Here is a 16,139-nt window from a genome sequence, read left to right on the forward strand (position 1 = left end):
AAATGCACCTAACAAAAGTATGACTAGAAAAAAAAAATAATGCTTGAGAACACAAATTACTGTCATCTTTTCCAAAGCAGAGGGAAAAACTTCTGTTGTATAGTCAAATAACTTTGATACAGCAAAAATTTAGGTAAAAGAGGCTGCTGCCAACTGGCTTCCCTTTCAATGGGATAGAAGAAAGTTGACACAATAATGAGATGCATCTAAACCAAATGGACCTTATATTTAGATTGATCCAGAGACAAAACATTAAATACACTTAAAATATTATATCTAAAGGGGTTAAATTTCCTATGATCTGTCCAAAAATAAAAACTGGCTTAGGATTTTGTCTTTTCTGTTTCTCTGGCCACTTGACAAGCAACCAAGATGACTTGTGAGATTAAAGGAGCAAAGACCCTCACTCTACCCTATCCCTAGCCAAATGTATAACTTTGGACACCAGACAACAAATGAAGGTGCAGGTACTGATGAAAAGAGCTCTGATTCTGAAAGAGAAGGGGGTTAGAGCCTAGGCCACAAAGATTCTGGACCACGAAAACTCAAAACCAAGAAGAACCATTTTCATTCTTCAAAACCAAGCTCTAGTAATCTAGGTTCCACAAGCAGTTTTTTTTGTTGTTTTTTTTTGTTTGTTTGTTTTTTTACCAGAACTTCTGATTTAGAGCAAGGATCACTAAAATAAGACCTGTGGGTTAAATCCACTCAACTATTTTTGTAAATAAAGTTTTACTAGAACACAGTCACACAATTATTTATGTACTATATATGGCTGTTTTCACAATAGAAGAGTTGAGTAATTGCAACAGAAATCATATAGCCCATAAAGCCAAAAAATATTTACTATGTCACCTTTACAAAAAACATTTGTGCTAACCGCTGATTTAGAAAAAGGAAAAAACACCTAGCAATCATTTTTTTTTAAATATGTATTTAGGGTGTACTCTACAATGTTTTAATTTTTTCAAAGGACATCCAAAAGCATTGAATGCTTATAGTTTAGTTCAGCAGTCAAGGGAATCCACCTCTGGCATCCTTTCCTCTAAATTCTAAAAGATACTTTTCACCATCTTAAAGCAAGGACCACTTTTATGGAGTCTATGACTTGGCAGTTCAAGAGTTTACTAATCACTATTAATTCCTATTTAATAATTTGTTCAAATTTAGTGTCAGAGTTGAGAACATAACCACCATACAGATTCATAATGGTTCTGCTTCCTTGCTTGCTCATATGCAATAAATAGCCCCAGACTATCTAGCAGGATATAAACATTTTGATGTGCCAAAATCAATTAGGGAGCAAATAACTATCTTTTAACTAAAAAAATAAAAGATTTCTACTAAAAAATAAAAGATCAGTCCAAGTACTATGAACCTAAGTACACCTAAAATGCATACCTCCCAAACTAGATTATCAGTTTCTGACGTGGTTAGAGGAGGAGATCAGGCCTAAGATAGTTTTATATGAGGTATCACCTATCTACATTATCCCTAAAGAGAAAATGGGAATAAACACAAAGAAACTCAACCAAAGAGGTCACAAAAAATAGGATGTCGTTTCAGTGAGCTGTTCTGGTCAGATGAGACAAGGCTAGACAGAGTTTATAATTAAGAGGGAATCCAATAAGTGCTAATGTTAAAGGAATACTCATTAGAATTTAAGTCTTAACCTCAATTTTCACAACAATGAAATGTTCCTTTCTAAGACAATGCAGGGAGAGAATCTTCTAGCCAGAGAGAATCAAACACTGAGCCAGGGAGGTAAACTTTCTGAAATTCCCCATGTCAGGGAAAAGAAGCTAAGAATCACTATAAACTATACATGAAAAGGGGAGAAAGTCATTCATTTTTAATCCCATATTTATTTAGCACTGACATACCAGGCATTGATAAAGTACTAAATAAAACAGACAAAAACCCCTGTCCTTATGGAGCATACATGGGGGAGGGAGTACATATCATGTTATATGGTGATACGTGCTAAAAAGAAAAATAATCAGGAAACAATAGGGAGTATTGATAGTGGTGGCCAAGGAAGGCTTCATTGACAAGGTGGCATTTGAGTGCTTCTTGCCTAGCGTGCCTTTATTGTATGTTTAATGGCTTAACATAGAGGTTTAGCCCAAGAAATCAAATTGCTTATACTTACGGAACGAATATCCATGTGTCATGAGCTTGCAGCTCTGACTGTCAGACTGTTCTTCAGAAACAGTAATATAACCTGTTCTCTATGAGAGCAAAGTTCAAGAAAACTAGTATGCATTTTCCAGCTAGATAAAAGCACACCTACAAGAAAATCCTTCTTTGAAATGTTCCCAAAATAAAAAGGAATAAAAAAGCATAAACTCACAAGGACAAAAAAATTGAAGAAACAGAGATGTCAACAAAAAAGAGATAAAGAAAAAAAATGATTGAGGAGCTTACACAGCACAGAAATTTTATATGTGGAATACTATCTTAAGTACATGACAGGATACAAGAAAGAAACCTGTAACAAAAGCAGTACTGACAAGCTTCTCAAACTAGATCAAAAAACACTTCAGGAAAAATGTATAGCCTACCCTGGAAAGAAAAAGGAACCACTAAAGGAGGTTTTTGTTTGTTTGTTTGTTTGTTTTTAATGGGTCTTTACTGCCGCACAGGTAAGCAACAGTCCCACAGCCCTAGTGGGCCACCACTGGTTTCATGTTAAATTGACAACAGGAAAAAGTAGCAAAGAAAATAGAACAGCCACCAGAACTAAACTAACTTCAAAGAAAAGGGTAAATTTAAAAGTTAACTTGCTTGTTGGTGAGAATAAGGATGAATGTAATGAATACAGTTTTATTTGAGTTCCTACACAAATCATAAGAAGAAGAGGATAAGGATTGGGATTCTCTCTCTCTCTCTCTCTCGGTCATATATAAACTCCAAAACCAGACAGAGAAGGTGAGGATAAGCACCCCCTAAAATATAAGTAGTGAGGCAGGAAATACAACTTCTCTAGCAGATCTCAAAACTTAAGACACCTAAGTGTTGCAAAATCTTCCTAAAACAGTATAACACTCAACAAATAATAGCAAAAAATTTTTCTACCCTTGGAAAATCAGGATTACCCTATTTTTCTAGCACATATTCCTCCTTTCTAAAGAAGTCAACTACTTCTTTTAAATGCTCAATGCAAATGAAAAGAAAAAAAATGCTACAGAAATTCTATTTAAAAGGTAGTGAGAATAACACCTCCCTTATCTGTAATATTTTTGCATCATCTGCTGCATTTACTTTAAGAGACTATTGCAAAGATAAAATGTGTATCAAAGACCCTTGTAAAATATTTAAAAATCAAGTTTAAAACAATTATACATCTAGAGGTTTCAAAAGTTCACCGAAAGTTTACTGTAATGAAGTTTTCATATTTGCTTTTCTTCCTTCTATAAAATAATTAAAACACACTTAAACACTTAAGGGCGGTACCTGTGGCTCAGTGGGTAGGGTGCCGGCCCCATATACCAAGGGTGGCGGGTTCAAACCCAGCCCCAGCCAAACTGCAACAAAAAAAATAGCCAGGCATTATGGCAGGCGTCTGTAGTCCCAGCTACTAGGGAGGCTGAAGCAAGAGAATCACCTAAGCCCAGGAGATGCAGGTTGCTGTGAGCTGTGTGACACCACGGCACTCTACCGAGGGAAATAAAGTGAGACTCTGTTTCTATTTAAAAAAAAAAAAAATAGGCAGGATTCTTCTCCTACTTGGATAACTAAAAAAAAAATTAAACACTTAAAAATTATAGAAATAATTTTTCTATAAAATTAGAGAAAAGGGGTGAGTGAAAGGAAAAGAAGAAAAAGAAAAAAAAAACAAGAAAAGAAAATAGTGACTAATTCTCACATAATCTGGATTTAAATTTGACCAAAGTACATTACTTAAACATTAAATTTTAAATTTAACTTCTCAATATGTTGTTTAGGATACTGCATTCTCATTCATAAGTGACATATGTTTGTAATTTCCCCTTTGTGATAATATATTTTCTCCAATTTTAATATCAGGTGTACCCAGATCAAGTAGAATGATTTTGAAGTATTTCTTCTTTTTCTATAGTCTCTAAGATTTGGCATGATCTGTTTTTAGAAATTATCTTTTACTTTTATTTATAAATATTAGTTGTCTATTTTTTTGATACTTAAAAAAAAGGAAGTTAACTGATGACTCCATACTGAATCTCAGAGTCAAAGCATTCTATAATAGACATACTCTTGTTTGAAAATGTGAATGTTACTTTCTTTGCATTATTATTATTAATATTTCAATGTAGCAGTTGTTTGATTCCTTTTCTGAATGTATTTATGTTCGTTCGTTCTTTACAAGGTTTCTGTTTCTAGTCCTTATCTTAAACATTGTTATTAAATTTTGAGCCTTTTTAATTTTGTGAAGGCAAAAAAAAGGAAACCTAAGAAACACATGTATATGTAAAAATACAAAAAAAAGATAAATAGGTATAACGTATGGAAGATAAGTCATACTAGTTAACTAATAAAGGAAAGTCATGTCTGAAACAAGTTTGGTAACAAAGAGACATTAGGTTTAGTAGTATTTATAAAAATGTTTAATTTATAAAATGTTTATGTTTAGTGGTATTTATAAAAATGTTTAATTTATAACAATGTTTATGTTCTCTAGGGAATATGGTCGTGACAGTCAGAAAGAAGATGTAGACAGACTTACTTTCCCTTAGAATACAAATTCAAAACAGGGATGAGAGCCAAAGTCTGGGCAAACACTGACGGTAGATATCAAACAAAATTTTGTGGCTCTAAGATGGATTCATTTAGATTAATTCAGCACCGTTATTTAGAATGGAGACATTTTCTTACCCTTCATAAATCTATGTCTACTCCCTTCCTGGCAAAAGTGATGCTTTCCATTAAGAAATAAATATATAAATAAAATTATTTGAAATTAAAAAATATATAGAAATACTAGAGAGAGGAAGACCTAATATAAACACACAAGCAACAGTAACAAAAAGATTTCTCATAAATATGTTAAATTTTAGAATTACTAATAAAATATTAAAGGTACAAACTAGTAACTTCTCTCATTCCTTAACTGAAAAAAATTATATGCAACACACTCATTTTGTCTTTATGGATATTCTCTAACAGTTAAAAAAAACTTATCTTAATAATAGTATATAGACATATCTTACCTATTAAAGATTTGATATTTTCTAAGATTAAATCACTAGTGATATTGCCAGATAAATCTTGACCCAATTCAGCAATCAACTTGGCATAGCCTTCATTTTCTTCTCTTAACAAATTGAATTTTTGCTGCTTATAACTGAAATTAGATAAATATCATTAAGGGGATAAAATTAATTTCAATTAATCTTCCACAAAGTACTGTATTCATCTCATTGAATTTTCTGATCTCTAACTTGCAATAATCGTAACAATGGTTGTTGAAAGTTTACCTCTTTGTGTATTTTTAGAGTAGAAAATAACAGTGGCTTATATATGAACCCTAATGTTAATTACATAGTAACACAAGAAAAGGATATTGTTAATATCAAGGAACAATAAAATACCCAATTTTCATCACTAAGTAAGAATACATCCTAAGTATAGCTATAGTCAGAAATTATTTTATTGCTAACAATGAAAGTGTTAAATATTATTTTAACTTCAAATATGGAGAAAATTAACCTTAGTTTTACCCAGGTAAAACTCACTGGTAACTCAGGCTACTTTTAGAAAACAAAAAAATAAGACACATTAACCATACAAAAAAAATCTTCAAACTGAGGCTGCGCCTGTGGCTCAAGAAGTAGGGCGCCGGTCCCATATGCCAGAGGTGGCGGGTTCAAACCCAGCCCCGGCCAAGAACCAAAAAAAAATCTTCAAACTGCCTTTAAAAATTGCTAGTACTCAAAATAAGTACTAAAAACTATACTCAACTTCTTGATCAGCAACATAAGGTAAGTGTACTTACAAGAGTTTTGTCTTGATTTTAACTGACTTTTGATTGAACTGCTGTGATTGTTTGATAAGCCCTAATGATTCCAGCGTTTCTGGATCCAGGCGTTCCTTTAGAACTGTGTCTGAAACTAAATACTGTATTAAAAAATATTAAAAGTCATTTATTCCTTAGCATTCCAACCATGCATTCATAATTTTTTCCAAATACAAAAATCATATTCTGTATATATCAACTTATAATTTATAAAAAAGCTTAGAACTTTAACAAAAATGATGACTCTAAACACTGAAATAGACACATAAAAAGTTTTCAAACTTCACTAAAACATAATACACATGCTATACACAGCCTACAAATGACAAGAACTACAGATGAAATTCTCATTAAAATTTAGTCTACCTTAACTGAATTTTCATTTAATACAGCACTTCAGCCTTTTTTTAATTTCTACTGTAATTCAAATTCTAGTACAGCAAAGGACACCAAAGGACATTCTTCCAGGTCTGAGTAATGGCATTTCTCCTTGGTTCTAAATTTATGAACATAAAATGGTGTACTAGACGATTATGACAAGTACTAGTATTTTTAAACTACCTTCATACTTATTCTCCTTCGCCTAAAACAGAATTTTTGAAAAACTTTTCAGTTTCAAAGCTGTCTACAATCATTTCTACTTACTTTATAAATGCTTACCTTTTCCTTATTTATCAGGTCAGGAATATCACCAAAGGTTTTATATATATATATATATATAAAAACATGCTTATAAGTGATATGATAACATGCTTATTCCATAGAAATAGAATGTGATATGATAACATGCTTATTCCATAGAAATAGAATGTCTAATTTCAAAATAATTTTCCATTTCAAAACCCAAATCTCACCTTACAATAGTCAACTGAATATCAATATTTTTATCCATTAACTTAACTGTAATTACAACTATTCAATATGAATTTTTAAAAGACAAAGTATTTTTTAAAACTTACCAAACAGGCTAATACCAACTGTGTAAAATAGTCTCTCTTGCTTTTTTCTTCTAAACAATTTGTCTCAATATCTATAATGATGAAGAAAAAAAGAAGAACATTTGACTGATTTTTTTCCATTCTCTCCAGCACTAAAATAAGATACTTATTAAAAACTAATTTTAAAATGCCTCATTGTGAGTTTGTAAAAATTTAAAACTGTGGTAACATGAGGTATCTTTCATATGCATATGGAATGCTTCAATTTCTCCTGAAATTAGAGAATGACTCTGTGACCTGAAGCATGTCCATAAAATGCTAAGTTCATTACACAGAAGCTACCAGCTGTGGCACTGGAAGCAAACCATCGAAAAAATATTGTTCTCAAAAAATATATATATTCAAGCAAAGTTTAAATAATCATTCCTTGGAGATGAGTAAAAAGAGATTTTTTTTCCTTAGGTGGAAAAGTTGACTGGGTGATGACAAAGAGCTCTTCTAACTCTAAAGATCCTAATACTCCTAAAGATCAAACCCTTAATCTTAACCATCCTGGTCAAACTACCATGTTCTAACCAAGTCACCTGGCCACCAACCCTATGAAAAGACATTATTAGAAGATAATTTTTAACATCCTATTTTGAATTATAATTCCAATCAAGAAACAGTTTTATTCAAGATTTTCAATTTCTTCCTACTGAAATATTTAGGAACTGACACCTTGAGTTTCAGTAAATTATTCAGAAAATTCACATTTTCTAATCTGAGGTATGGAGGATATTTAAACAATCAGCACTAAATGCCAAGCATCAAAACTTTCAGCCAGGACCAGGCACAGTGGTTCAGGCCTGTAAGCATTCTGGGAAGCTGAAGTGGGAGGATCCCTTGAGCTGAGGAGTACGAGACCCACCTGAAAAGTGAGACCCCTATCTCTACCAAAAATAGAAAAAAATAGCTGGGAACTGTGTTGCATGCCTGTAGTCCCAGCCACTCAGAAGGCTGAAGCAGGAGGATCCCTTTAACGCAGGAGTTTGAAGTTGCTGTGAGCTAGGATGATGCCAGTGCATTCTAGCCTAGGGCAACAGAGTAAGATTCTGTCTCAAAAAAAAAAAAAAAAAATTTTTTTTTTTTTTTCAGCCAGGACTGACAGGATTACAAACAAAGCTGATCTCAGAACTATTGTTTTAACTGACTAATTACGTACTATTAACCTATTTTTAAAGTCAACTGATAATTTAGAAAGTGCTATAAAGAAAGGCCCTGGTGGCCAAGTGTGGTGGGGCACATGCCTGTCATCCTAGTACTCCGGGAGGCTGATGGAAGATGGATCACTTGAGCTCAGGAGTTCCAGACCAGTCTGAGCAAGATCCTATCTCTACTAAAAACAGCAAAATTAACCGGGCATTTTGGCAGGTACTTACAGTCCCACCTACTCAGGAGGCTAACGCAAGGGGATCCCCTGAACCCAAAAGACGGAGGTTGCTGTGAGTTATGTCTATGCCACAATATTCTACCCAAGGTGACAGACTGAAACTGTCTTTAAAAAAAAAAAAAAGAAGAAGAAGGTGAGAAGCACACTGGTTTAAGTGAAATAATAAAAACCATCCTCTACATCTTCTGCTATCACCACTGAGAATCAAAAGTGAAGGAGACTAAGCCAGGTGCAGTGGCTTATACCTGTAATCCTAGCAGGCAGAGGCAATTGGATTGACTGTGCTCAGGAGTTCAAGACCAGCCTGAGCTAGAGCGAAACCCCATCTCTAAAAATAGCCAGGTGTTGTGGTGAGCACTTATAGTCCCAGTTACTTGGGAGGCTGAGGCAAGAGGACTGCTTCAGCCCAAGAGTTGGAGGTTGTCTTGCTTTAGTGGTTTCGAAAAACATTACAGGACAGTTTCACTCTTTCCTTATATGAATATGGGCTCAATTCTGGCAGTCAGAAAACTATTAATATTTGTTGTAACTTTTTTGTGGTTAGTTGGGCCAGGTTGTGTGGACTTCCGTGGTCAGGGATGAAGGACTGAAGTCCTGTCCCTATGCTGTCTCAAAACCAATAGCAATAATTGGAAAATACAATTTTAAAACTTGCATGGAATCTTTACACATAGGAGTAAACCTGATGCAGGATGTGCAGCACATGAAGGATTGTTGAAATTGGAGTCTTCAGGAGTTATAGTAAAGTAGCTCCTTATGATAGCTTACTAATGATAATAAAGTCGTTAGGAATGAGATAGAGAACTTTGTGAATCAGGGCAAATACAAGAGTGCTTAGTGGTTGCAGAATTAAAGTATGCTATATTCCAGGGTCACAAAAATGGTCAGAGCTATGATGCCACAGTAATTCTACCAAGGGTGACAAAGTGAGTTCTGTCTCAAAATGAAAAAAAAGTGGAGACTGATCATCAAACATATCCATATTTATCTAGCCCTTCTCCACTTTTCCTTGAATAGTTACCATTTCCCCATAACCTCCGGGCCATGTAGCTAAGCACACAGCTCAAGAATATTAAGGAATTTTTAGGGTGTATTTTAGACAACATAAATTGCAATACAATCTCAGTTTCTCATAAAACTTTTAATCTGTGTGTATCTCATCAATCCTTTCCAGGAACCCACTGCTGTCACCCTATTTATTAACTGGTCTTCTAGTCCCTCCTCAGTCTAAAACTTCAAGGATACTAATCTTAGGTAAGTAAGACCAAATTGGGCTCATTATTTTATCCAACACCTATCTAGGGTCCAGGGTCCTAAAGTCCCTAATATCTAGGCCCAAGGTCCCTAAGATCGGGGCACATGGTAGCAGATGCATCCTCTTCAAGTCAAGTCTGCTCTCCTTTCAGCCACCTGACCTGATTAAGACACCATTCTCTTTTGGGTTCTAAACATGTTAGCAAAGTCTTAAAGGACTTCAGTAAATTTCTTAACTGAGGTGTCTCAATCAACATAGGACTCTATTATTCCAACTATGCTTTCCCTGTTTTCTTTATTCTTTTTGTTCTAACTCATAACACCATTCTAATAAACTCATTTGTTGTCCCTATCTCCTCCACCCTGAATAAGTTCTCTTAAATTTTTTCTATGATTTTATTTAAAAGCCCTTGGCCATTCTCAGCTCTAGTCCCCAGTATCACCAGCTACCTACTCCAACTCAGAGGTCCCATCAGCACATCAGGTTATAGCGGACTCCCTCTTTCAGATTACTACAGCTCTCATGCACACCCTCACATCATCAGTCTGTTAAAGAATGTTGCTATCTTAACCCCAAACATACAGCAGCACTGATTTCCCTTATAACCCTTAACACATCAGAGAGACAACATGACATAGGGAAAGATCACTAGCTGATCCAGCCAAGGAAATCCAGGTTCAAATCCTGCCTTACTGGCTACGTGGCCTTAAAATATCACCACTTCTCTGAACTTCATTTTTCTCATCTGTACACCTGTCCTACAGAAGTTGCTGTGAAGATTAAAATGAAATTAAATGCTTAACACAACACCTAGAACACGTATAGTGCTCCATAAGTAGCACTTACATCATTATTATTACTATTATTGTTATTGTCATTATAATCATCATCATTATCGTTATTATTAGAGATAGCTTACATTCTTATTCCTAATTCCCCTACCTTGATCTGGGGTCACCCTTGGATCATTTTTTTTTCTGCCAAGGGTGGGGGTGGGTGAGTGAGGGGGCAGGTGAGGGAAATTCTCTTTCCATGTTTGCCATCCTAATCTTGCTTGTAAAAATGGACTGGATAGGCTAAAAGAAATTTCCCGAGAGCAACCAAACATCATCTTCATGAATTCATGTCACTAGTAAAAAGCAATGACTTGTAAAAATAATTCATATTGCTAAATAACTATGAAGGGAAAATATATCCTAATAAAACAAGTCAATAAAGAAGTAATTAGAACCAGTAAGATGATAATTGATGATTACCCAAAGACATAAAATATACTCTCAAGGAACAACAGCTTCTACGAACTGTGACCTACAAATCAACCTCAGTCTTACAAATTTAAAGCAAAAATAAATTTTTAAATTGAAACTTGTTTTGTGTTATATTTACTTGTAAAATAGTATCTTTAGTGCTTAAAGATAATTCAAAACTTAAGCCTAAGAGATCAATCAATCAACAGCAAGAACATATACCTTACCATTAAAACCAAGACAGTTTTGAGAGTAAAAGAGGGGATTATTAATAATTATGACAAGAAAAACAAAAGTGAGACATCTCATCGATGGTCTACTCTTTTCATTTCTCACTCACGGTCCACACATATTTTGACCTTTTCCCAACATTACCACTATTATGAAATCTGAAACATTCTGAAAGATCAGAGCACCAGCAGTTACATTTGTTGAGACCAAATTCTAGGTTCTCAGCGAGACATCTAAGTAATTTATCTAATTCTAGGAATTAAGATTAATGAACTAAAATAATTCATTCCAGTTTGACAAACCCTCAGAGGGTAAGTTTTATTTTAAAGTGAATATGATAAGGTCTGGCAATGTTTCCTATTAGATTCAAAGTTATAGAAAGCACAAGACTGATGGTGAAAAGTGTGCTCAAAGTTATGTCAATCCAGATCTAGAATTAGAAAATAAATTTGTAATACACATTACCTTTTAAATCCATGCTTCCTATGCAGGGACACTACCTTTTATTTAAGTCAAATATTATCTTACATGAATTCCTATTTATTCTGAACAAATAGAGAAGTTGCTATTTCCAAAGCTGGTTTCTCATTCTCAAAGCAAAAGTACTTTTGATTGTTTTGGCTCTTCTTGTTCTTTCTAAAATTAAGACTCAAAAGAGTAAAATAGCATAGTATCTCCTGAGTGTCCTAAGTTTGAGATTTTGACATCATTCACTGAAAACCTGTATTAAATAAGATTATTCAGTTACTAATATCTCAATAATTCAGCTCGATAATGTCAGAAAACTTGGCTTACTTGGAATGACTTTAGTTCAAACTTGTATGTATGTCATGTATCTGTGTATGTGTATACACACACATGCACACACACACTGTCAAAAACTCAATTTGAGTTATATTATAAAGCTAGCTTATAAACAGTGGTTATAATGCCTTGTGACTTATAATACAAAATTCTCTGTAATATAAAAATAATTTCTAGATTTACAGAAATATTTATATAATTCTTAAGTTTGAAACAAAACATTTTATTTAACAGTATATCAATTTACCAAACAGCATAATGTTACAGGTAAAGTAAAGGCTTAATACCTACCTAATATGCAGAATACGTCTGCAAGAATGGAGGGCATATCCTCTCGAAATTCCTAATTTTAAAAATATAATTATAGTAAATACCAGAATAGCACACATGTATTATGCTTTCAGAATTACACTCTTCAGGGCGTTGTGGCAAAAAAAAAAAAAAAAAAAAAGAATTACACTCTTCAGTGAAATTTAAAAACTAATAAAACCCCAACATCATTATGTTGACAAATACTAATATTCCTCAAGTTTCATAGTAAAAAGGAAATAATGGTTAGAAAAAAATGTTTAAATGTCTATCATGAAGTAACCTGATTAAAAAACAACCTAGGGGCGGCACTTGTGACTCAGTGAGTAGGGCGCCAGCCCCATATACCTGATGGTGGCGGGTTCGAACCCAGCCCAGCCAAACTGCAACCAAAAAAAAAAAAAAAAAAAATAGCCGGGCGTTGTGTTAGGCACCTGTAGTCCCAGCTACTCAGGAGGCTGAGGCAAAAAAATCGCCTAAGCCCAAGAGGTGGAGGTTGCTGTGAGCTCTAATGCCATGGCACTCTACCGAAAGCGACAAAATGAAACTCTGTCTTGGGAAAAAAAAAAAAAAAACAGAAACCTAAACAAGCACCTTTGGAATACTAAAGAACACAAATGAATAACATTTTTCCAATGAAATTTCATATTAGAAACCAGTGGAATTTAGAGTATCTCATACCTACCTAAAAAGGAAGCCTGTTAAAATTGGTACTTTTTTTAAAAAAAGGTACATTTTTCATCCAAAACTTTAAAATGTTGTGCTCATACCTAAGTCATCACTTATCTCTGCAAAAACCATAGTGGTGTCAAAAGAATAGAAAATCTCAAAAATACAAAACCAGTTAAAAGATGTTGTTCTGGGCCAACTACAGTGACTCATGCCTGTAATCCCAGCACTCTGGGAAGCTGAGGGGGGAAGATCACTTGAGGTCAAGAGATCAAGACCAGCCTGAGCGATATACTGAGACCCCATTTCTACAATTTTTTTATAAATTAGCTGGGCATGGTGGCACACACCTGTAGTCCTAGCCACACAGGACTATCACTTAAGCCCAGAAATTCAAGGTTACAATGAGCTATGGTTGTGCCACTGCCCTCCAGCCTGGGCTACAGAGCAAGACCGTGTCTCTTAAAAGAATAAAAAGCTATTATTCTGTAAGCCAAGATTCTCCAAACATGAAAAATAATAAAGAACTAAATCTATCTTTTTTTCTTCATTCTTGTTTGCATCCTCCGCAGAAAATGGCCCCAAATCCTCCCACTTATGGATGAAACATTCAGCATTATTCCAGATTTGTCTCTTGACTTCCCAATGTCATGCTCAATTTTTGAGCCATTTTCCATTAACAATGATTACAGTTCATTTAATGCAATTAGTAGCTTGCTGGCACTGTTGCAATTGTAAGAATAGCCTATTTTCAAAGACTAAAGGAAATTCTAAAGCAAAAACTGACAGATGCCAGGAAAAACACATGATACTCTTCTGTGGCTAAGATACTGGACAGGGTATAGTACTATGAGAAAGCCATGACAAAGGCAATCTTCACACAGCAGTAGGCAGAAGTATATTATTAAGTACTCAAAACAAAGGAGAAGCAAAGTAAGAACCATATACACATACATAATGTTCATCTGGACTATTCATTTTAAATAAGTGGAAAAAGAATTAGAATCAAATTCCATAAAACATACTAAAACCTATACTAATGCCCATTTTACACAATGAAATAACTAACTTGCCAATCAGATTTTAGTATCAAGTTTCTTAAAGGCTGTGAACTCCAGCTATGTCTGCTTGAATGTTACATGAAGGCTACATGAAGACCAGAAATAGAGCAAGACAAGAGCCTTCAAAAACACAATATAGTTATATAAGAAACAGTATTCCAACATAAACTAATGCTGCTGTTACAAGCTGGAGACAGTTTAGGGATAAAAGGGAAACTCACTGGATCCCTACGGCTCAAATACACCCCAATATGGGGTGGAAAATAACAACAGCTAAACTTAGAACTTCCTTAAGACTATCCCTGGGAAAGCACAAATATCATGTAAAGCTTACTTACTTCCCCTAATAGAAAAAAGCTACAGAGGCTTAATGTAACACAAGGGAAATTCATACTGAGACAAAGAAGCTCCAGATTTCCCTTCAGTAACACTTACTATAAAAACTGTTCTGGACTGGATAATTCAATTTATATACAAGTTTAAAAAACAGCCTAATAACAGAATAGCACACCACTTGTAAAACCTTAAGCTTAACTAAGGTTTATAATTCAAACACCAAACCACCATGAAAAGTATCTGGTCTGAATCTAATTTAAATTATCCAATAAATTAAAGAGTGAAACAGATAACCATTTAGAGATTTTTAAAAGCTAGTTAATATTTTCAAAAGCAAACAGCAAGCAGATGAAAGTAGCAAGTGAATGTTAGAGCTAGGCAAACACAATTTAAAATAATTTAATCCTGAATTTTTTAAATATATTTAGTTTCTAAACATAATTGCAAACAAAAAATAGCTTATTGTACTATACTAGAAGAAAAATATTTTAGCCAATTTACTTTTTGAAGTAGCATTCTTAATTAAGGATACCTTCATTTTATTATAGTGCAAGGTTTGAGGGAGAGTTGCCCTCCCAGCCTACCTAATATTTTCTGCTTTACTTACAACTAGACAAAAATAGTATCTTTATTCTTGTCTAGCAAAACGGTTTACCAATATTATCTTAAAGGAGCCACTACCTTGATTTTGAGTAAAATAAAATGCAAGTTATCCACTTCAAAGATCTCTGCATCAAAGGCAAAAAGAGATATACCACAATTATTAGGTTTTAAAATATATATACACATATACTTACACTAATGTCATTAAGAACATTAGATGCCTGTTCGTGTTTTAGATTTCCTTTAATAACATGGTATGACAACTCATAGAGAGCTTGCTGGAAATCTGTTAAACACAAAAGAAATAGTGTAAGGACATAGTCTCTTGAACATGAAAGGCATACTCTCTGGGGGAAAAAAAAATCTATGTATTTCCTTCTTGGAACTATTATAAACATCAATAATAAAAATATACTTCTAAAGCTTTTCTCTAGGAGTTTCCTTTTATTTTCACAAAAATAAAACATCAGAACGTTAGAAAAAATAACTGTCCCTCCACTACTGTAATATAACTACAGTTTGAGCATTCCTTTCTAGACTTGTTCTGTATGTCTACAGATTTTACATATATAAATTCACTGTGCACATATGGTATTCCAATTCCCCAAAAAACACTTTTGAAAGCATTTTCATGCTACTAAAGTGTCCATAATTAGTTTCAATGACTGTGCAGAACTCTAGCAAGTAGATATAAACTAAAACAACTAGCTTCCTCACCAGCAGACTTCACAGATTTTTCTATATATATATTCAGATTATACTCAGTTCAATCTCAGGACTATAATGACAAGTAAGGAACAGCAGTAAATATAATACTAAGGGGGGGTTTTGTTGCTGTTGTTTGTTTTTGTTTTTCTTGTGAGACAGAGTTTTACTCTGTTGCCCAGGCGTCAGCCTAGTTCACAGCAACCTCCAACTCCTTGGCTCAAGCCTCCTGAGTAGCTAGGACTACAGGCACCCGCCACAATGCCTTGCTATTTTTTTCTATTTTTAATGAAGCAGGGGTCTCACTCTTCCTCAGGTGGGTCTCAAACTCCTGAACTCAAGTGATCCTCCTTCCTTGGCCTTCGAAAGTGCTAGGATTACAGGCATGAGCCACTACACCCAGCCTATATCCAAATCCTTCATCAGAGAATTTTCTCCCCATATCTAAATCTTGTTCTCTTCAATTTCCATCAAAATTCAAACAAAAAATACATATGTACATAAAATGCCAGTAGTCTGAGACCTGTCAAGCCCAAATTAGCCTCATTCACTAT

The 16,139-nt window shown here is 34.2% G+C and overlaps 1 protein-coding gene across 6 annotated transcripts in view; it reads right to left on the bottom strand.

Annotated features, from left to right (window-relative positions):
- THOC2 (THO complex subunit 2) overlaps positions 1–16,139 on the bottom strand; it is a 135,333-nt gene that overhangs the window by 90,860 nt on the left and 28,334 nt on the right. For all 6 annotated transcript variants that reach the window (XR_008377564.1, XM_053579580.1, XM_053579581.1 and 3 more), the window contains exons 3-7: positions 15,075–15,166; positions 12,194–12,245; positions 6,955–7,025; positions 5,975–6,096; positions 5,190–5,323 (exon numbers count right to left, since the gene is read on the bottom strand). Coding sequence is in view for 5 of the 6 variants with exons in the window: in XM_053579580.1 (XP_053435555.1) it covers positions 5,190–5,323; positions 5,975–6,096; positions 6,955–7,025; positions 12,194–12,245; positions 15,075–15,166 (471 nt within the window). In the remaining variant the exon portion in view is untranslated. The remainder of the gene's footprint in view (positions 1–5,189; positions 5,324–5,974; positions 6,097–6,954; positions 7,026–12,193; positions 12,246–15,074; positions 15,167–16,139) is intronic.

This window comes from Nycticebus coucang, chromosome X, assembly GCF_027406575.1.
Source record: "Nycticebus coucang isolate mNycCou1 chromosome X, mNycCou1.pri, whole genome shotgun sequence".
NCBI lineage: Eukaryota > Metazoa > Chordata > Mammalia > Primates > Lorisidae > Nycticebus > Nycticebus coucang.